We start from the raw sequence: 23018 nt of genomic DNA, 5'->3' as shown, positions 1-23018 counted from the left end.
ACCTGTAAATAACAGCTAATAGCATGAATCTGCTGACTGAAAGCCACAGCACTGCACTGTGGCCAAGGAGTTGCTATGAATAATATGTTAAAAAAAGGTGCTTTGAATTGTTTCTAATATTGCTATGTGGAGGCTAGGGTATTGCTAGGTATTCAAAATACCTTCTGGCAAAATCCACTTTAACATATTGCATTATTTCACTGCAATATTTTAGATTCCAAATATATCATCCAATGACTTGGATCTACTTTATTGAATGATGCTGCAGGCACTGACCTGTAGGACGGTCTGGATCTTGGCATAAACATCAGCCTGTTCATAGAGTTTGATCCCTTCTTGGGCTCCATTGCGAGAGACGACAATCTGCTGTAGGTGACTGAGAACCACACTGTGAGCCTGGGCCACGGCATTCAACTTATCAAACAACAGCTCGAGCAGTTCCAGCAACAACCTGAGGAGGGCGATAGAGAGAGAGGAAAAACAACACTTCAAAATGGATCTAAAAAATTATAATTTATTTAATACATGCTTTGAATATACAGTTATTGTACTAAAGGTAAATGAAAAAATATTATCTGGCTGAAATATAGAAATATAGGGAGAAACAAAAAACAAACTACTCCTGAAAGTATATTGTGCATATTAAGCATAAATAAATAAATTTTAACAATAGACAATTGGACTATCCATAGAATAACAATCACAATTTATTTCTTGATTTATTTTTTTTAGGGAGAATTTTTTTTGAAAGTTTTAAAGTATCACATTTGACAAATGCATTTCAAATATTTCATTAATTATATTAATTATTAGTATTAGGGTTTTTAGGTTTTGAGTTGACGTTAACTTTGACAGCCCTAAAATATACAATGTGCTAACCTTTTTCATTTGTCTGTTTGTTTGCAGAACCCCCAGCACCCCCTTGTGGCCCCTGGACCCCAGTTTGAAAACTCCTAATCTAGAAGCTTTCAAAAGAAAAAGCCACTACTGCAGTCAGTCTGGCTGTCAGAAATCCCTCTACATCACCAAAACTGAGCCAAAAGCGGCCCATTCTCTGTTACTAATGAACATGACAGCAGCAGGGTGCTGACAGAATCTCCCTGTTGAGCAGCGGCAGCTGTTCACCAACAACAATTAGCAGCATCTGTCAAACTCTCTGGGTCCTCTAGGAGGACACACATCTGTCTGACTTTTGTGGAGTTTACTCATTCGTCCCAGTAAAATGAGGCAGAAGAAAACACTGGTAGGGGGAATGAAGAGGTTGGAGGTGACAGCATGATGTAGGGTATTAGGACTGCAGAGAGGTGGACGGCAGGGAGATGATGGATGGTCACATGAGGGACGGTGAATGATAACACATGTTAAGCTTGATTTACAGAGGACAGGACATGACCCTTGACTTGGACTCAACATGTAAACACATCTTATACAGCATGACACTTTTTCATACAAACATTGCAGAAAGCCAAACAAAAGCATGAACGAAGCGGTCAAGGTCTGGCTGGTTAGCATGAGCCAGTTGGTCAATCTGTCTGGCTCTAAAAAGCATCTTTCTCCATCGATGGCCATATTCGGACTATTCTTATACATAATAAAACTGAAAAATATGACAGATAAATAAATAAATATATAAATGTGAAGACAAATAAATTAAAGGGAGGGAAAAAAAGAGGAAGAATGAATGAACAAATTAATTAAATAAATAAATAAAGGGAAGAAAAATAAATAAAATAAGAAAAATAAATTAAAGGGAGGAAAAAAGAAAACAGATGAAGAATAAATAAATATTTAAAAATTAACATTTTAAAGAAATATTTAAAATTGTATTTAACATATATTTAAAGAAAAGAGGAATAATAAATGAATCAATAAATCAATAAGAATAAAAAAATTACAAGGAGGAAAAAAGAGGAATTAATTAATTAATTAATGGGAAAATAAATAAATTAACAAATAAATAAATAAATAAATAAATAAAGGGAAGACAATTAAAGGGAGAAAAAAGAAAAAAGGAAGAATAAATAAATAAAATATATATATAAAAATGGAAAATAAATTGGTAAATAGGATTAATTAATGGGAATTGTTTGTTAAAGTGAATGATAAATTAATGGGTAAATGAATGGGAAGGTGGAAATAAAGAATGAATGAATGAATGCACTTTCGTGGTTAGAATCACAAACACACATATCAACAATATAATATAATATAAAAGTCTCTGTATAATATGAACTGATTGGCTCAGACACTTTTTTTTTACAAAGTCACTTCAATCCTTGTCATATCAAGTCTGGTTAGGAAACACACAGTAGGACATACTTTTCACTGTGAACTGTAATGCAGCAGCGACTTCATTCTTCTGTTGAGGTTTCCATAGAAACGGAGCCCTACCTCAACTTTCACGTTAGCACAGACATAGACACACAAGTAAACACTGAAATTGCCGTATGGTTAAAATGGGACCTTATTTTCACTCAGGTCATCTGAGCGATTTCATTTACAATAAACCCTTGCAAAGGTGGTGTACTTTACAGGTAACAGATTTATGAAATGCAATATTAATTCAGCAGTGCTTATTGGTAATTTATTAAGGTCATTACACTGTATGATACTTTAGTGCATCCATATGAAACACACACATAAAACCATTTATCTTACATATTACTAAAGTAACCGTCACAGCTTTCAAAGAAAATCCCACGTTTACTTCATTAAAAGCACACAATGAAAAGTCAGCAGATATTCTCTCACACACTAGAAGCTCACATGCAGAAAAAAAAAAGAAAGCGGAGGGCAAACATTAAAACAGAGAATAGCTGTGGAAAAATAAGCGATTCAAGAGTTCATTTTTGCCTCGGGTAAAGAGTGTTTCTTTAACAGCCTTCATTATCTGTCTTTTCTTTCTTTCCTTGCTTTAGTTTTGTTTTTCTCTGTTAGAGCCGATGCTTAAGCAGACACTGGCTACGGCTCGCTTTTATGGATTACACCATTTCTGGAATTGAGGGAGGTATGAATGCCACATGACAGATGAGAGCATTGATCCAGCAAGCCATCATCGGGTAAAGTGAGAGAGCGAGAGAGAGTGCAATAAAGAAGAAAACAACGGAAACCAATCACACTTCAGTACAAATGCCTTCCAAAGTGCTTCCCTTAAAAACAAAATCACTGCAAGAGGGAGAACTACATCTGAAGTGACTGTCATTGGCAGTTTTTATTTCCTACATCATTTAAAGGACAACGTGAAATCAAACCTGACCCAATTTACTTCTAAATGATTCTCTCCTTTTGCGTGATTTGTTAGTGCATGTTAATGTAAATGAATTTGTTTTAATAATCTTCAAGAGCCAACTGGTCATAATAATAATAACAAATCAAGAGCCAACTGATAAAAACCAGTCTTGCCTTACGTAATGTAGTTGCATTAGGAAATACATCACGTTAAAAGAATTGCAAATGTCTCAAGTAAAAGCTATGTATGCTTTAACTATTGAGTATGGCTGTGCATATTTGTGTGGTGGTATTTGTTCATAAATAAATTCACAAATAAAAAATATGAGATTTGGAAATATGCAATAAGATTCACAAATGTTTTTTAATGTCTTGACAAAACAAAACATGAATTTCAGACTCACAAACACTTTTCCCAGTGTTCATTTGTGGAAATGCATTTATTTGCTGTCTGAATGAAATGTCTTAAAGGGATAGTTCACTCAAAGATAAACTTACCTTATGATTTACTCCCCCTCAAGCCATCCTAGGTGTATATGGCTTATTATATTATGTTATATTATAAAATGTCCTGGCTCTTCCAAACTTTATAATGGCAGTGAATGGGGTTTTGAACCAAAATAAACTTTTTATGATGGATGAACACAGTTTATTTTGAACCAAAAAAAAACTGTGATCATTCATCATAGAAAAGTACTCCACACAGCTCCGGGGGATGAATAAAGGCCTTCTGAAGTGAATGCATTTGTATAAGAAAAAATATCCATATTCTAAACTTCATAAACTGCAATCTTGAGCTTTCAGTTCATGAGACAGTGGTGTTCCAGTGGATGACGTAAGACATAATCCGTCGTAAAGTACCGTATGCGCCGGTGAGAAGTGACGAACGCAGAAGTGCAGATGAGAGCAAAACAAAACACTGGTCACATATTAAAAAATACAAAATGAGGATTTGTAAAAAAAAAAAAAAAAAAAAATAAAAAAAAAAAAAGGTTTCAATAAAAGCCAAGAGGAGACTGGTTTTCCTTTGCTGTACACAAAACTTGGTTCTCGCGAGACTAGTATATTCTCACCTGAGATTACACTTTGATTTTTGAGAGAACTATCCCTTTAATTTGTTAAACAAAAAAAAAAAAAAAAAGAATTAAAAAAAAAAGAATTTGTGCTTGTCTACTTATCTTAATTATCATATAGTATTCTGTAAATCAAAAAAATCTATCAATAAACTAAGAAACAGTTGTTTGGCGTATGACTTTGATTATTAATACTCCCTGCAGACTGCACATTCTTCCCCTTTGCGTTTACCTGGGCTGGTTGTCCTGTGCCAGGTTCTCTCCTCTCTGGTAGGCGTGGTCAGCGATCTGAATGGTGGATCTCTTGAGGATCTGCTTGAGCTCAGGCTCCAGGCGCTCCATGATGGCTTTAATGGTTTCCGGGATCTTCTTGAGTTTGGCCAGAGCTTTGATCAGGATCCCCATGAACTGTGCACTGTTCTCCTCTGGGTCTACATCCAAGTCTTCTTTCACCTCTTGCAGCTCACGAACTGCACAAACACACACACACTCCTTCAAAAACACTACAACAATATATAATTACAGCAGCATGGAAATACTAAACAGTTTACGGAACAGCTACTGTACATAAATATACGTGCAACCTTGACAGCAAACAGATGGCAGTAAAACTTTATGATATGGTTTGCTAATTGTTAAATCATTAAATATCACATAGCTATTAATCAGGTCACTAATGTACATTCCAATTTGAATATATGAATAAATATGAATATGTACTAACAATCTGTTAAGATTTATAATGTTAATGTTATTAATTTATAATGACATTTTCCTCAGAGAGCTTTTACAGTTAAAAAGGTTAGTGATATTAATGTAATTCAACATTAATATATTGATAATTAAACACAAATTGTAGAAAATCTTTAATAGGTTCACTTGAACCTACAATGCCTGGAATTTAAATTCATTTAAAGTTATTTTTCCTCCCTTCTCGTTACGACATCAGCACAATCCTTAAATAAATCTGCATAACACACCTCTCCATATTCACCTGCTCAATAGAGTGATCGTACAGTGAAGTGCTTATTTTTCTGTCTGCTAATACCCTCAAATCCAATGACTGTTTAAAATGGTCTTAATGTTTATGGCAAGTTAATGGGCTCAGGTTTTCCTTTTCTCCCCCCCAACTGTAGCTTGCTAAATAATTACTACAATTACCACCGACAAATGATGTGCAAAAGGCCATTAGACAAAATAGGCGACAAAAGGGAAGCATCTTCCGCAGCAGGGGAAATGTTGTCTGATGGCGTCACCCTATCACACATAAAGCACTGCGACAGCAATAATTGCAAGCATTTCATGTAATGTGAAGAAAACTGCAGTCGGCGCAAGAATTACTCTGTAGTCAGAGTGAATTAGAGACATTTCTACCTGCTTTAGCAAAATCAGAGCAAATAAGAACAATTAAAGGGCGAGTAATCATTTAAAGTAAGAGACGGACAGACAGACAGACAGATAGATCGGATGGATAAATGGACAGACAGGCAAATAAATCCCATGGATGGATGGATGATGAATTGAAGGATGCACAAACAGATAGGATAGCTAAATAGACAGACAGACAGATAGTTGGATGGACAGACAGACAGGCAAACAGAGAGACATTTAATTAGACAGATGGAAGGACAGACATACAGACGGATGGATAGACGGATAGACACACAGAGCGACATACACACAGACAGACAGGGTTGTCTATAGTTGTAATGACAACTGACAGCATGTCTCAGAGACAGTGTGGGAAAAACAGACAACTGTGGGTGGGTCTGATAAGAGTCTCGGAGCTCAGTGGAGTCAGCCCCACACAGGAGAGTACGGATAACAAGGCCCGCACCCCCGCCGTGCTGACAGCGCTGCATGATTAATAATATGAGAGAGTATCTCATCTGCACCGGTTAATATGCTTACTGAAACATGATGTACTGAGATCATGAAACCTGAGAGTGCGTGTTCTTGTGTGTGTGCGGACACGAGTCTTTTTAAGAGATGCGTGCAAGTGAAAGTGCGAGTCACTGTGTAATTGTAAAAGTGAAAATTGTTATGTTAGAGTGTTAGTGTGTATATTACAACAGTCTACAGTACGCATAATAGGAGTTTGTGTTCATGCAAATGCTTTCAGTAACACAGAATGCAACAGTTCTTCTTGTCTGTGGCAGCCCCAAGTGCCATATTAATAAACTGTGAGTGACTCTGGTCAGATGTGTCCTAATGATTTAATTAGCACTTTGAACACTGGCAGAAAATATGGAGCGCCAGGAACTACAAAATCACCCCTCGCTTTATAACAGCCCGGACACCCGCTGTTCCCTTCAGTAGAGCAGAGAGAAATCTATCATTCAAATTATGAGCCACTAAATCAAGTTCTAATTCACTCACTCTCTTTCTCTCTCTGCAAAAAAGTAGCATTCTGATTCTCTCGTTCGCTGGCTAATGCTCACTTTATCTTGCCTTTGGTTTTTATTTTGTCTTTATGTTTTGAATACATCGAAAATTCAATCAATGAAAAGTTTTTATGACACATAAACTTGTTTAAAGAGAATAGGCAGAAAGTCATATCCAAAAATATGAACAGAGACTGCAACTAAACTCTGTACATTAAATATATCGGTCACACTTCTTAACAATCCATTAACTATGACTTTTGCCTCAATAAATTCCTAATTTGCTGCTTATTATTAGTTAGTAAGGTAGCTGTTTAGTTTAGGTATTGGGTAGGATTAGGAAAGTAGAATATGATCACGCAGAATATGTGCTTTATAAGTACTAATAAACAGCCAAATATATTAATAATAGGCATGCTAATAAGCAACTAGTTAATAGTGAGATTTGGTCCCTATATTAAAGTGTTACCAATATATCAAACTGTAAATTTATTACATTTGCAAATTTATACGTATACTATATTTAAAATAAAATGATAAAATAAAATATTTAGCATTCAAATTATATAACAATTTATAAATATTTTTTAAAGAATATTTATAAAGAATATTTAGCATTTATTTGAAAAAAGGTTTTTGTCCAAAAGAGAAAAAAGGCAGAAAATATTAACAGAAACTGCAACCTATCTATATAAGTGTAAGTGTGTACTAAAGTGTGAAAATTCAATTTTATTAATATAATTATATTGCATTGTACATTTAATACATTTGCAAATGTAAAGTATATTTACATAAAATAAAATTAGATAGATAGATAGATAGATAGATACCCAAATAAAAATTAAATAAAAATAAATAAATAAAAACATTGTTTAAATTATATTTAAATATATAACATTAATAAATTAATAAATATTAAGTATTTTTTATAATAAATTAAATTATATTTAATCTCTTATAATTAATATAATATCTTGACAGTAAATAAATAATTATTATTATTTTTATTTTTTTTTACATTTTTAGTTTTCGTTTTCGGTCCTGTGCTTCCAAAATGTTGTTGTTCTTTTTGGTGCAGTACTACGTTATCCATCCTTCTTCAAACATCAGGTTTGTATTAGTGTCTAGTCATTTTTATTGTTTTATTAATGATGATTCTTACTGCTGGATGTTCCAGGGGTGCTGAACTGGGAGGGTTCTGTGAGCTTGCGTGGAGTGGACAAACCGACATCCAAAACAGATGTATCCTTTGAACCAGACCTGAAAAACAAAATAATAAAAACTGTTACTGTTACTACCTTCTTCACAATAGTAACCATTATTATAGTGACAGCAGCTTTTGTTTAAACATTCATAAAAAGAGTAACCATGAATGTTTTATGAAAGCATGCTTTAAAGCGGCCAGAACACGAAGAATCAAACAAGGCGGATTGCGAAACACACGAGAGAGAAGAAATGAATACAAATCCTGCCAGAAAATTGCAGTCGCGTCATGACCCTGACTAATAAATCACTTCTCCTCATGAAAGCGTCGCGCTATAATTACATGGCCGTAAACAGAGCAGCGGAAGAGCGACAAACATGCACGCACAATTCCGAGATCAAAAACACTATTACAAACAACTCCACACTTCAGCCCTGCGGGGTCACCAACCTGCATTAGCTTAATGCGCTACACCGCTGCGCCTTGTCTAATCTACGAGAATTAGCATTGCAGAGGCAGCGGCGGTGGTTCGCGCGGCACACTGACGGAGGGGGTCAGCAATCCCCCAGCGACAATGCTCGCGTGGGCGGCCGTGTCACCATCGAGAAAGCAAAAACCTATTATCATTCCTCTCGTGCTCATCCGCGAGGGTGAAAATGACTTATCTCTGTTTGCTCTGAACGGCAGCATCAGAGCCACGGCGGCCGGGCCCTGTACACAGGGACACAGGAAGAGAACAGTCGCAAATCAGCTAATTACACGACTCCGGTGAGAAGGACGCAACAGGGCCAGAGAGGCTTTGTTTACCAACAAGCTAATGATTTAAGACCCTGGTGAACAAAGCTTTCAATAAAGAATTAATATTGTGATTTCCCTTCAAGATAGCGTAATCACCCCTGTTATTAATTATGGGAAGTGAAATCCAGAAAGAGACTCTAGCGAAGATGCGTAACACATTTTCTACATGTCGCCCCTTTGACTAATTAAAGTTTATTTAGAATGTCAAACTAGCTAGGGTTTACAGCAGCTCTGGCCCATATTCAGGCCTGCGTTCTTAATTAGTCTGATCAGTTATTCTGTCTGGCATATTCCACACCCTTATAAATGATCAGACAGCAATGACTCATGGGATGTTTGGTTTAAGAAAGCACATCCCTCTTTTTAAAAAGAACACACACAGTAATTAGATAAGCTGTGCGCCCTGCCACCAGCAACCTGCGAAGGTAAATTAATCGAAAGCTGAGAAATGACTTTGCCACTCTAAAGGTAATTGCTTTCAGTTTGCTGCCACAACCTGAATCAAATGCTTTGAGAAAGGTTTTTTATATTATTCTCCATTTTTTGTAATATCGTTGACCTACATTGGGTTCAAATACTAAGCCCACATATCTTTGATCTGAATTGACGCTAGATTTGAATCAAGCAACAGGGATCTAATGAATACACTTCTCAATACTTTATCTAAAGATGTTATAGTAACTCACCGGCCCTTGTCCTTGTCTTTTCCTCGGTGACCCACGCGGCTGGTAGACTTGATGTAGAGATGTCGGTGGAGCTCATCGATTAGCACCAGGTGGATGTTGAGTTTCTTGCTGTGGAGCTCTAGTCGCAAGTCGCCAAGACCCTCCACCTGGAGCAGGGGTCCTTCAAGAGAATCCACTGCTGAGACCTGCAAACACAACAGCACACTTGAAGTTTCCATCTGCCTTTATGTCTAAGTGCAAAAATTTTAAATAAATCTGCCTTTATGTCTAAGTGCAAAAATTTTAAATAATGGGATGGAGTTGAATATCAAATTTAGTTAAACAAAAAAAATTTTGAGTTTTGTAGCATTAAATTAAATTAAATTAAATAGCATTAAATTAAATAGCATTAAATTAAATTACATTTTTATTTTGCTTTTTTTCTCCCAATGTCTCATTGTAATTGTAGTAAATTTTTGGGGTCAGCTGCCTTCAAGAGTTAATCATAAAGTTAATTTACAACCATAAAGAGTCTAAATTTATTTAATGTTAATTTTACATTTACATTTAAGCATTTAGCAAGCAGTGAGTGACTATTTATCCAAAGCGACTTACAAATGAGTGACTAACAAATTTTGAACGGAATTATTTATTGTTTTAATTTAGAACATTACCAACTCCTTTTTGTTAAAATTTTCCTTGAAAAGCATGCTTTTTAATAACTTTCTCTACAATTGGTAGAACTTTGTAATCTTATGCTGTGACTTCATACATTTATAAACGTGGTGAAGTATCTGAATATTTATAAAGGCCACAGTATATTGGTTCGAAACTCAAATCCCAATGTAGCTTGTTCATTGCTAGTAGCTGGATAAGAGAAGTGTTCCAGGCATATCCATTGTTGTAAAACCTCCTAGATTAGCTGCGCTCCAGGATCACATAATAGCACATGTCCCACCTGCCCATCAAAAACCACAGCGATAAAGCACAATAACAACTCTCGTCCAATCAAGGTATTAAAAGAGGGAGAATGCAGGGTGGTGGACCGCAGTGGCGCTGAATATTCACTCTGCTGAGTGTGTGTGGCTCTCCTGCAGAGAGCATAATGAAGTATGCGGCTGCTGGTTGAATGAGGCGTGAGACGGAGCTTATCAGTGAACACAAAGCGAGAAAATGATGCAAAAACCCAGAAAACCAAATGAATATATAAGCTTGCTCTTTCTTTCGCACACAGAGATTTACTACTTTTTTGTTGTTCAAAAATCTCTAAATAATATGAAATAAATAAATAAATTCCTAATAATGAATTAAATTCCTAAGAATGAATGTATAAATCTTTAAAAAGATTAAATCCCAAATAAAATCAAACAATCAATAAATTTCTAATAAATAATATAAAATAAATTTCTAATAAAAAAATACACATAAGACTATATATAGTACATTATGCATTTCACATAAAAAATGTTATGGACACAGAATGTAATTTTAAAAAACCATCTGGCTTTTTTGCAGTTTTGTGTATCTGTTTTTCATCTTCTCCACATAGACATGTGCAAGGAAATTTTAAAGCTGTAAAATGAAGAACAAATGCAACTTAACATGGGGAATGAGTCCAAGTAGTCCCCTCAGGCTTAGCTTTAATGCTGTCCTGGATCTGCACTGTATCAGCAGCTACTTGCCATGCTGCCGCATTTGCAAACTGAATCTGAAGCAGTTGTGTGGTTGATAAGTTCAATTTCCTCATTTCATTCACCTGACCTGGCTCACATGTCCCAGAGCCTTGATCTTCTATGCAACCTTTCCCTTCTTCCTTCCATCCTTCTTTTAATCTCTCACACTCTCTCTCTTGCTCTTTTTTTATTGCATTAACTTGTATTTCTAGTCTTTACTTCACCACTTCTCTCCCTCAGCACTGAACAACCCTGCAGTGGCTACTGCTTGTTTATATTTAGTGAATAAATCAAAATGGCTCTGAATGAATGTACTTTATTAGAGGGAAGCTAATGGCCTGTTGATAGTGCTCTGGAGGACCATCGCTGCACACTTTGTGCATCGCTTTTGACAGACAGAGGAGGGGGTCGCACAAGTCAAGGAGTTGTTCATGCAAATAAGGGTTGCATGAGCCACAGTGTATACCAGCAGGATCAGCTGAACGTGTGTAAGTGTGTCTGTTTACAGGTCTTACTGCCAAACCTGGTTTAGATGAGAAGACACTTCAATTTGCAACTGAGACAATAGAAAAGAACAGGAACAGCAAAGAAACGAAAGGGAAGAAGGAGAAAAAGAAGAACAGTTAAGGACATGAGAGGAAGAGGAAGGGAGCAAGGACGAGAAAAAGGAAAGGAACAGAGAGTGAGAGGAACAGTTAAGGACATGAAAGGAACAGAAAGAGGAAAGGAAAAGAAAGAAATATGAAGAGGGAGTGGAATGGTTCAGTGAAGGAAAGAAGAAAAGGATAATGGAAAAAAGAGGAAGGAAAAGTAAAGGACAGGAATTGGCAGCAAAGGACAGAAAATGAAATGAAGAGGAAGAGTAAAAGAAAGGAAAAAAGGAGAAGAAAACTTCAGAGGGAAAAAAGAAGAAAAAGAAAAATTAGAAGAAAGGAAGAAGAAGAGAAAAGAAAAAATAAATGACAGGACAGGACAGGACAGGACAGGACAGGACAGGACAGGACAGGACAGGAAAGGAAAGGAAAGGAAAGGAAAGGAAAGGAAAGGAAAGGAAAGGAAAGGAAAGGAAAGGAAAGGAAAGGAAAGGAAAGGAAAGGAAAGGAAAGGAAAGGAATTAAGCAAATAAAGAGAGGAAAGTGCCAATTCAACAGATGTGAGGTAATGAATGACAGCTCATCTGAACAGCACACACTAGGGAGGTTAACCAGACTGACAGGTACGAGAGTTACAAATGTGTATGTGTGGGCATGTGTGTTCATGTAACTAACAGACAAAAGTGAGGGAGAGTGTTTTCAGATGAGAGTTGCAAATTGAAACACCGTGTACAGCGTAATCTCTGTTGGCAGTCCCAATACTCCTCGTCAGATTTAACACAGTCACACACACAGGAGGAGAAGAACACCTGAGGGACCTGAGAAAGCTTGTCATCTCTGACCACAGCTGCTTTCCCCTGTTAAAAGGGAGATGTGAGTGTCCCCAAAGAAACAGTGTGATCAAATACCTGATAAAAAAAAAAAAAACCTGGAGATTCAGATTCTTATTTTTGATGATGTTTTAGGCCCATGAGCTTTGGTTAATGCAGTGGGAAAGAATCTCCTGACCAGAGTTGCATAACTGAATAAGTAACTTTTTATGTTAGCGCACATGCTCCTGACACACCACGCAGGTGACACTCCTAAATAACTTCATGCCACTCGCCACCATACTGGTCTCTACACTACTGTTCAATCGTTTTGGGTAAAAAACTAAAGTTTTTTTATTTTTTACAATTTTTACAATTCTAATTCTAATCATTGTTGAAGAAGTCAATGTTGTGCTGCTTAATATTTTTATTGAAAAATGCTGATTTTTTTAGGATTCTTTGATGAACAGAAAGTTCAAAAGAATTTACCTGAAATATAATTTTTTTTTGTTACAATGTAAAGGTCTTTACTGTCACTGTCATGCATTGTTAGCTAAATAAAAGTATTATTTACATTTTTTTTAAAAAAATATTTACAATACCAGTCAAATTACAACTAAATTTGTTATGTTTTCATAATCTAAAGGAATATCCTTGACATTTCTTTAAAATATCATGCAATATTTGGCATTTTTGCTATATGTCAAATGCAAAAAAGTATATATTTGCACATATTTGTAAAAACGTTATAAAAGTATTTTAAAGTTTTGCCCGTGTATAGATATCACTGCTTACAATAAAAACAATAATTTATGTATGTATGTGTGTGTGTGTGTGTGTGTTTGTGTGTGTGTGTGTATATCTGCTTACAATAAAAACAATAATTTATGTAAGATAGATAGATAGATATATATACATATATACATATACATATATATATATATATATATATACATATATATTTATATACATATATATACATATTTATCTATATATATATATATATAATATCATATATATATATATATATATATATACACATACATATTTATTTATATATATATCAAACACTAAACATATTTATATGGTTATAAGAATACACATACATATATATATATATATATATATACACATATACATATATATATATATATATATATATATATATATATATATATATATATATATATATATATATATATATATATATATATATATATATATATATATATTAATATTTTTATGTACAAGAGGACAAGCTGAAACAAAAACAGGTAGCATGTACTTGCCGTGGAATGAATAAATTTTCTCCTACCAACACATTCGAATACACTCACCAGCATATCTGTGGCGTGCAGGTAGTGCTTGCTGGCCATGGATGCCTCCAACTTCTGAGGGACCTGTTTGATGTTCTCAATCTCATCCAGCAAGCTGAGGACATGCTTATGCTCGACACCTTCAATCCACAGCTTCCTCAGTTCATCTCGCTTACAGTGAAGGAGCATCTTACAGGACAACAGGTTCTCCTTGACCTGAGCAGAGAGCAGCCCACACACACCCCATCAGGAGAAGGTGAAAGTTCACACTTGATAACACAAGCATCAGCTTTGCAGTTTTCGTAGCTTCACAGCTCTGCTTTCTTCTTTGCATAATTATTTTCAAGTGTGTCAGCAGCAGGGGAGAAGATGATAAACAAACATTTTGCCGTAGATTAAAACCTGAGCTTAGTGGCTAATTTACAAGGTTTTTATTTCAGACATCGAAGACAATTACTAGTGATTCCTAATGATTCTTTTATGATGGCTCACCATGTATTGAGCAGTAATTAGTTCATTTTTAATGTTCTTAAAAGAGCTTACAAAACACGGACAAACGTCAGTAAATCCCAAAGCTGGATAAACAAACAGCAAAATTAATGAACACTGTTGTGTTTCATTGGCTGGGTTGGGTTTACATCTTCCATTTTCCCACTAACACGCAAACTGAGACACACAGGGAAATGTTTTTTGAGTCCTTGACTCAAACACATCTTTCAAGAGTGCAATAAACAAGCTCGGTCACCTGTGTCTTTAAATAATAATGAGTAAAGATGGTGACTGGGGGTCCCTGGGCACTTCACATCAAATTCTTCAGCAGCATAAAGACAGAAACACTATTCTCTATGTTCTCTGCGGCAAGTTTGAGTGTGTGTGTGTATATGTGAGAAGCCTGACACCTCCATCATTACAGAAGCCTGAGGGACGAGCCATCAGACCGCATGGCTGAGAGCGACGTTTATACACAAAAATGCAAAAAAATAGCTGTTGATTTGTTTTTAATTTCCCTTTTTGCATCAAACTGCTACCGCATGTTGTTTTCCCTCTAATTATCTCTCATAAATCATTCCCTGGGTATTACAGCCAGTATTATATCAGGCTGCATGCAGCTTGTGTGTGTTTATGTATTGGTAGGTTATCTCAGAACTATGTGGGCTACAAAGAAAAGTGGCAGTTGCATTTCATCTCCGCCAGCTGCTGACCAGAAAAAAAAAAAACATGTGCGGTGAAGAAGTTATTTCAATCAGCCATAAACAAACAGACTGACAGCATGAAGACGTACTGCTGTGCGATTGGCAGCTACGTGACCATGTTATTAAAATACAATACACAAGTCATTGTGCATCTGCCTTAAATCAGGGTTTTTAACAATGGAACCTGAAGGTTCTCTGCGGGTCAGTGAAGAAGAAACAGATACTTGTAAAAGAAATCAATACTTTTCTTCAGCAAGGATGCATTAAATTTAAAAAAAAAAAATGACAGAAAAGACATTTCTAATGTAACCTAGAATTTCCATTTTAATTAAATTATGGCTTTTGAACTTTTCATCAACATAAAAAATATATCACAGTATAAAAACGTTTTCCAAAACTTATAACAAAAAGAAAAGTTAGCTTATATCATGGTATTTAATGTTATTATTGTAGTATATTAAAAAATGTTATAATGTTATTATACAGGGGGACCTGATATGTCTTTTATCATGCACGCCTACATTTTTAGATTTTATACAGGCCCATATGTTTTTTTTTTATTCTGTAAAAAAAAAAATTATAATAATAATAATAATAATAAAGTAAAAAAATAAATATATTAATAATTATATAGTATAAAAATATTAAATAATAAAGTAATGTGATAAATGAATCTGATAAATAAGCTTTCCATTAATGTATGGTTTGTTAGGACCGGACAATATTTGGCCAAGATACCACTATTTGAAAATCTGGAATATGAGGGATATAAGTTTTGATATATTTATGGTAGGAAATTTACAAAATATCTTCATGGAACATGATCTTTACTTAATACCCAAATTATTTTTGGCATAAAAAAAAAAATCGATAATTTTGACCCTTACAATGTATTGTTAGCTGTTGCTTCAAATATACCTGTGCTACTTATGTCTAGGTTTGTGGTCCAGGGTCACAAATTAGAAAGCTTGTCATATTTACACTTGTTTGGGAGTTGCTGAATGCAGACGAACGTGTTGCACACCTGTTTGATCGTGTTGCGAGAGCTGGTAATTCTCTCTGTGATGCTCTGGTAGGTTCGGATGGCTGTGGTGAGCTCTGTGTAGTGCTGAACTATCAACTCATCCAGATCACGATCACACTTCTCATAGGCCTCCTCCAGACGGCCCTTCTCCGTCTCTCGGTCCTGCACATCCTCACTGCTGGACAATGTCCTGACAGAAAGATAGTAAACATATGCTACATCAAACTGTACCAAAAACATACTCCTGCTAATAAAATTAATAATATCATATACAGTATAATAGTATACTGTCACATCTTTGCCTGGTTCATCAGCGTAAATAAATAATGTAAATGAATGAATAAATAAAAAACGTATTAAATAAATAATTAAACCATTTATGTATTTATTTAGTTAGTTAATTGGTTATTTTTAAATAATTAAAATATTTTCTTTGTTCATTTTGGGAATAAATAAGCATTAATTATTTAAAAAATAATAATATTAATATTTTATTTACCTTAAATGAGTACGGACAATTTTTTTTTTTTTTATATAAAAATTATATAACCAAGACAACATGCAATTCAATAATCAAGAACATGTTTGAATGCCCATGACATTTTTTCTAGCATCTTGGCTTTGGCTTTCTTGCTATTTTTGACACTGGAAAATCGTGATTGACTGCAGTAAACTTAAATCTTCCAGAGCCAAGGCTGCACTCAATCTAAACTCATCCTGTCATCATTATGTTGCAAACTTTCAGACAGAAGTAGTTGGATTTTTGGCCATCACAACACAATTTCACAACAATCCATCATCAGAAGCCCACCCACTCGAAAAGACCCGCTGGGGCCGGTGCCAATCCAACACTGTCCCAGACCGCAGACATCACATCTCAGCTCTCAAAGTCTGTCCTGACTCATTTCCACAGCGGTGTGGCTTTAAATAAGAGTAAAGTAAGGCAGCACAATCTCCCAAAAGAGCTCATTACATTCATTCCAGTCTCTGGAGCTCAAAAATATATAGAAAGAACATCTGAGAGCCAGTATTCAGTAGGGAAAAGTCCCTTCAAGCTCACAGTGAAGCACAGATCATGTGGATATAGCTTTGGCCCATAGACTCGCTCCTTCTTGACCTCACTCGTTGCCCATAGGACATCACAATGGAAACGGCTGATGGGTAAACAGGAGATCAAAGAGCCGTGAAGCAGAATGATGGATTTCTGACAGCTTATCAGTTCAGCTATGCTCAATGGAAGAAAATAGGTTTAATCTATGTAAAGTCAAGGTTTGATATTGTGAATATAATATTTGTGGAAAAAGTTCATTACAGCACATTTTCCACTGCACTCTATACGATTCTCTATCGTTGTACTTTTAAATTATTGCACTTGCATGTTGTGATTGTGTTGTTTAAGTGTTGACAAATAATCAGACTGCGTTTATGATGTTCAAACAGTGTTGTTTAAGTTAACAGTTCCCTCTGTTTTGAAACTCAGTCCTGTCAAAACATTAGCACTTTCCGTTTAAACACGTTTTGTATGCCTGCAAACTAACTTACGTGTCATTCAGAAGACCTCACAGAATACTATAAACTTCAGCTGATGCAACGTAAAGGTTCTTAAGATGTAGTTGTTGCACGACTCATACGTGTATAATAACAAAATATGAAAGAATAACAGGATGTATCGTTAGCAAACATGCTAAGCTGTTCTCTATTCTGGTCCTTTTCCTGAGAAAATCCGGGTGCAAAGATTTAACGCAGGCGAAGGCAAGCTGGCCGACACAGATATTGTACAAATATCGTGCTCACCTTATCACAGATATAAGTAAACCGGAAGGGTCTTTGCTTTTGGAGACAGCGGTCCTGTATCTGCCTGTGTCTGCTGCCATCTTTCCGTTACTGCACCCAAACACCTCGTGACGGACTTCAGCCAATGAGAAGCCGCCTTCTGCAAAATCAGCTGATAGTACAGGGATCGTAGGGAAATGTAGTCTTTTTTTTTTTTTTTTTTTTTTGTTATTTATTAAATGTTATTTAAAAATATATACCTTTATTTACCTAATTTTTTATTTTCAAAAAAGATGTTAGTATATGTTTGAATTCTATATATGACTTATTCAATTTTATTATTGTGTAGTACTTATAAGATAATATGCTTTAGTTCATTCTTTTGTTCAATTAAATGTAATCCTCTTAGAATATTCTGTGACTCTTAGTCATTTTGCTTGTAGATGTTTTGTGCTTTGCTGCAATAAAATATATAAACACTGTTATCACTTTTTTAATAACAAGCTGTCCCATTTCTCCCATTTCATTTTAAGCAGCCATAATTATGCTCATTATTATATTTTAATTCATTATATATAATTTTATATATTTGACAATACTAAAAATCATTTAGATCTTTTAATAAATCAGTTTAGTGAACTGGTTCAATCAAAATATCAGATTCAGAGGGATGTGAAAAATTCTTTTACACACCAGACATACAGGGAGGGAGAAAGACGGAGCGAAAGGTGTAGGTTGTTAATTGCTTTCTGTTTCTAGGATGTATTGCTCTGGACCTGCTCCCCTCTATCTCCTGACCATCTCTGCTGTAACAAACCACGGAGGAAAGGGCATTGATTGTGTGGAAAAGGGTCGATCTGGCAGTCTCCTCTTTGACTGATGTGTCTGTGGACAGCAGAGATAGCACAGTGGCCAATTTTGTGCCCCTTCAAAAAAGGAAACAATCATGGAGACTCTGAGGTTATTTTTCTTTTAGCTCCTCTGAGTCTATAGTCAGATCCAGAAGTTCTTATCAGCTTCCTCTAAGGCCCATCATGTCTGAGCAATCTACTGTCCTTCGCTGATGACACAGGACTGAGGTTATTTCTCATCACCAGGATAAAAGGTTGTCATGATGACACCTGAGGGCATGCAGACAAAGACAGCCACCCACTAAAGGACAGCAGACCCACATCTCTAAATGCCCACAGCTCCAATTTGACATGAGGACTTCAGAGAACATCTTTTCTACAGTTATAATACTGTTTAGCGCTTCTAAGACAGAATGTATAAATGGTAACATATGTGTTTTTGACTATCGCATTGGGTGCTTTTATGCAAATGAAAGTGATTGGATTTCTGTACAGTAATATTTAGATTATAGGTCCATTTTATTTACATAAATAAGTTCTTAAAGTTTTTTGGCATTTAAAAATGATTTTGAAAAACCTTAAAACTCTCTTAATTACTTTAAGTTAAATTTAGGTTATAATTTGTGTTTTTTGTTTTGTTATTTGGTTTTATATGTGTGTGTGTGTATGTAGATATAATATATATATATAATAGTATATTTATATATATTTATTCATATAGTCATATATATATAGTAATTATTATACATCTTTTCTTTCTATAGTATCTATCTATCTATCTATCTATCTATCTATCTATCTATCTATCTATCTATCTATCTATCTATTTATATAGATAGATAGATAGATATTTCAATTCAATATATGTTGATTAAATCCTCTTTTGGATTACTTCCATCTGAAGTTTAATTTATGTTGGCATTTGCTTCTATATGTTTGTGTAAATATTTTTGTAAAGTTGTTTTTTTCTTTTAAAGAGGGGTGTTTTCTTTCTGTTTTTCTTTACTAAAATTGTAAAATATTAAAAAGGAGAATATTCAAGTAGAATATTCTCTTAGATTCAGCCTAATAAGAGATTCGGCCTAATAAGAGCAGAGACCTGTTGAAAAATAGCAGAAAATTCGATAAAATTATTCTCCTCTGAAATAGACATTATTTTTGTATGTTGTACTTTTAACACTAATAAATTAACATTCTTTGAAATACACTATTTTCTTCTAGTAGAATCTTCTAATAGAAGATATTTCTTCCATTTATGTTGTCCAATAGAGACACTAAGCACCTGCGCTCAACCAATGAGAATCGTCTTTCTTCGCCTGTGCCAAATGGGAGGGGCTAAAGGCGGAAGCGCTGTGTGTTTCTGTTTCTGAACGGGAGCGTGCGGCCCTGGTGCTGTCAGCTCTTTGGAGTTCATAACTACTGATCAAATTTACATAAACTAGTTCGCTAAACAATAGCGGGCTTGTTTCACCAGGAATGGGAGCCAACAACAGCACGCGACGCGTGTCTTTTGAGTCGGATGAGAATGAGAACATAACGATAGTGAAGGGCATAAGGGTGAGTGACACACATGTCTGTTCTCCTCCAGCTGTCAAGTGCACATCACGCATACTGACGCGTGGCTTTAATTCACCTCTGCTGTGATTTGAATGCATGCGCAGGATCGTGATGAAGGCCTCTAATAGTCTTAACTTGCCTAACTGGATAAACATTCTGTCCCTGACTGGACACTTACTTCAGCTGACCTGGACAACCAAGTTTAGCTGCAGTACAAGGTTATGCATTTCATAAGCATCATACCTAAGAGGAATTAGTTTTAGCAGACACCTGTTACAGTTCAAGCATCACAATGCCAAGCATGACAGCACAGTGTTCACGCGCCCATAACTATCATACACAGCAGGCTAAACCGCGTCACCCTTCACACAGATGTTTACAGTATGTTAGTTGATGCTATTACTAATTTACTTATGGTTTGTTTTGAGTGTTTATTTTTCAACTTGCTACGTATTCACACTTGGTTATTAGAGACTTTTTGTTTTGTAGAAGTTAGGTCGTTTTCAGGGTTTACATAAACTGGTTCAAAACTAACAACAGGGGTCACCATTAACAGGCAAAAAGACCCTTTGGTGGACATCCCTTGTTATTGTATAAAATGGCATTTCAAGCATGACCTGTAATAACATGCCATGGCATGTATGCACCACCAAATGAATTATTATTTATGTTTAGTCATAACTTTATATGTATGCATTTAAATTTTTTATTTAACAGTAGATGTAGCCTTGGTGAGTGCAAGATAAAAAAAAAGAAAGAATATAGTTTAAAATTATTTTACTAAATAATTTAGTGTGTGTGTGTGTGTGTGTGTGCAAAAATGTTAGAAAATATACAGAAATACTCAGAAGTGACAGCAATGATTGCTTATGAAAACATGCATATAGTTGAATATGAATATAGTTTAGAATTATTTTACTAAACAATTGTGTGTGTGTGTATTGTATAATTAATTTTATACAAAAATAAAAAAAACTGAAATATTCAGAATGTTTGTTCATAAAACAATAATTGTGTGACTAAATACATTTAAGATATTACAGTTCTAAATTGTAGCAATACAATATTGCTAAAACTGAAATAAAATAATTTATTAAGTTATGAATAAAATATATTTTAAAATACAATAACTATAATAAAACAAACATTATTTTAAAAACGATTTCACACTGATTGAAATCCAGCAACTGAATGGGTCTTATTTATTTATTTATTTATTTTTGATTGAATGAATGATTGGGTATAAGATTGGGTACAATATTTCTTTGGTAAACTTGACATGGCATCTTAAAAAAGCCCCCAATACTCAAATACTTTTACTTAAGTCTCTGCCAAGCAGAATGTTTATTTCAAATTTACATTGCTCATCATTTTTTTTTTTTTATTTTTTATATAAATAAAGAAGAAGAGGGGATATTGTTTTTTGTTATGCTCACGAGAATATCATTTGTTTTCTCCATTTCTGTTCTTCAGCTCTCAGAGAAGGTCATCGACCGCATGAGGGAACCCTCAGGCCCACCACGGCCCCCCACCAGAGCCCCTCCTGCTTCTCCTCCCGTGGTTGATCCTCTGCCAGCACTGGTGCCAATATCTCCTCCACCTGCCCCTGTCACTTCCCTTCCACCTTCTTCCTTGCCAGAGCGAGTCAAACTCCCTGAGCAAGTGACCACTACTGCACCTCCTCCACCACTAGCAGAGCCGGTCATTCTCCCCTCACCTCCTCCTGTAGCGACAGCAGCAGCTGAATCAGTGGGTGCTGTATCAGCCCCTGCAGGTGAGTCCATTGTTCCACCTGCAGCCACAGCTGAGCTTCTAATTGCCCCTCCTCCATCTTCTAAACCCATCACTTCTCCTCCCCTTGCTGATTCTGTTGCCTCCCTTCCTGCTATTGAGCTTTTCACACCTCCTCCTTCTCCCCTCATTCCTACCCATCCTATCACTAAAACCCTTTCTGAACCCATCTCTGCTCCACCTGTAGAAATAACCACCCCCTCCCCTCCAGCTGAACTTGTCGCTCCTGTCGCTTCCGCTGCTGAAACTATCCCACAGCCTCCTCCGTCTGTAGAAAAACCCGTGGCTTCTTCACCAGCACCTCCTGCCGCCGGTGAGTCGATTGTTCTGTAACGTAACGCTGACACACACACACACACATGCGTTCATGTGGTCTGCTTGTGGAGGTATTTCACACATATTGCACGGTGCACTTCAGTGCCTGTCAGTCATGAGCGTTAATGGTACTCCTCGGGTAAATTGCATCCTGTAAGCACTCTGAATGTGTTGGTACACCATTGTGAAGGGGTAATATTATACATCAAGTCATTCTGGATAATTCTACGGAATTCAAACTTCTCTTAAACACATCAGAGTACGTGGGTGGAGTGGAGCAACAGCAATTTTCCCTGTGTAAAGTGTTCTGGCTTATAATATATTACCATACCATTATAAGAATTATTGTTGTACAGGATCAGAAAATAATCATAATTAATAATTTTAATGTGGCGGGGATGGCTTCTTTAAGTTATTATTAAAGGACAGTTCATGAAAAAAAAATCATTTGCGTTTCAAAGATGAACAGGATTTAGAAAGACATGAGGTTGAATAATTTATGGGTGAATTATCCCTTTAAGTGTAATTTCTTTTTTTTAAATGCATAGTTAAATTTTTTTTTTTTTTCAAAAAAACAAAACAAAAACTACACACATCAGTCAGAAATTCACACCTGCTGACACCTGTTTAATTGAGATTTATTTGAAAGACTACTGTATGGATTTTTAAAAAATAAGATTAACAAATTGGCTAATATTTTATTTTTCTTCCTAAAAGTTCAGTGCTCTTGATGTTAGTGAGTGGGCCCGGATCCTTCCATATTATGATTCA

General features: G+C 35.5%; 2 protein-coding genes across 7 annotated transcripts in view; one reads left to right on the top strand and one right to left on the bottom strand.

Annotated features, from left to right (window-relative positions):
* LOC109078958 (exocyst complex component 4-like) overlaps window positions 1-17895 on the bottom strand; it is a 114389-nt gene extending 96494 nt beyond the window's left edge. Inside the window, exons 1-7 of the mRNA XM_042722782.1 lie at window positions 17755-17895; window positions 15961-16150; window positions 13765-13959; window positions 9374-9558; window positions 7848-7945; window positions 4534-4771; window positions 277-451 (exon numbers count right to left, since the gene is read on the bottom strand). Of these exons, the coding sequence (XP_042578716.1) occupies window positions 277-451; window positions 4534-4771; window positions 7848-7945; window positions 9374-9558; window positions 13765-13959; window positions 15961-16150; window positions 17755-17834 (1161 nt within the window). The 5' untranslated portion in view covers window positions 17835-17895. The remainder of the gene's footprint in view (window positions 1-276; window positions 452-4533; window positions 4772-7847; window positions 7946-9373; window positions 9559-13764; window positions 13960-15960; window positions 16151-17754) is intronic.
* Window positions 17896-19913: 2018 nt separating this feature from the next.
* chchd3a (coiled-coil-helix-coiled-coil-helix domain containing 3a) overlaps window positions 19914-23018 on the top strand; it is a 63126-nt gene continuing 60021 nt past the window's right edge. For 2 of the 6 annotated variants that reach the window (XM_042722805.1, XM_042722802.1), the window contains exons 1-3: window positions 19915-20141; window positions 21615-21915; window positions 22120-22245. In XM_042722805.1, the coding sequence (XP_042578739.1) occupies window positions 20061-20141; window positions 21615-21915; window positions 22120-22245 (508 nt within the window). In that variant the 5' untranslated portion in view covers window positions 19915-20060. Of the gene's footprint in view, window positions 20142-21614; window positions 21916-22119; window positions 22246-23018 lie in introns of all 6 variants that reach the window. The other 4 variants (XM_042722808.1, XM_042722807.1, XM_042722804.1 and 1 more) reach the window with 3 other exon arrangements.

The sequence above is a fragment of the Cyprinus carpio genome, chromosome B4 (assembly GCF_018340385.1).
Source record: "Cyprinus carpio isolate SPL01 chromosome B4, ASM1834038v1, whole genome shotgun sequence".
Classification (NCBI taxonomy): domain Eukaryota; kingdom Metazoa; phylum Chordata; class Actinopteri; order Cypriniformes; family Cyprinidae; genus Cyprinus; species Cyprinus carpio.
Note: the sequence above shows the minus strand (reverse complement) of the source record. Positions and strands in the feature narration are given on the sequence as shown.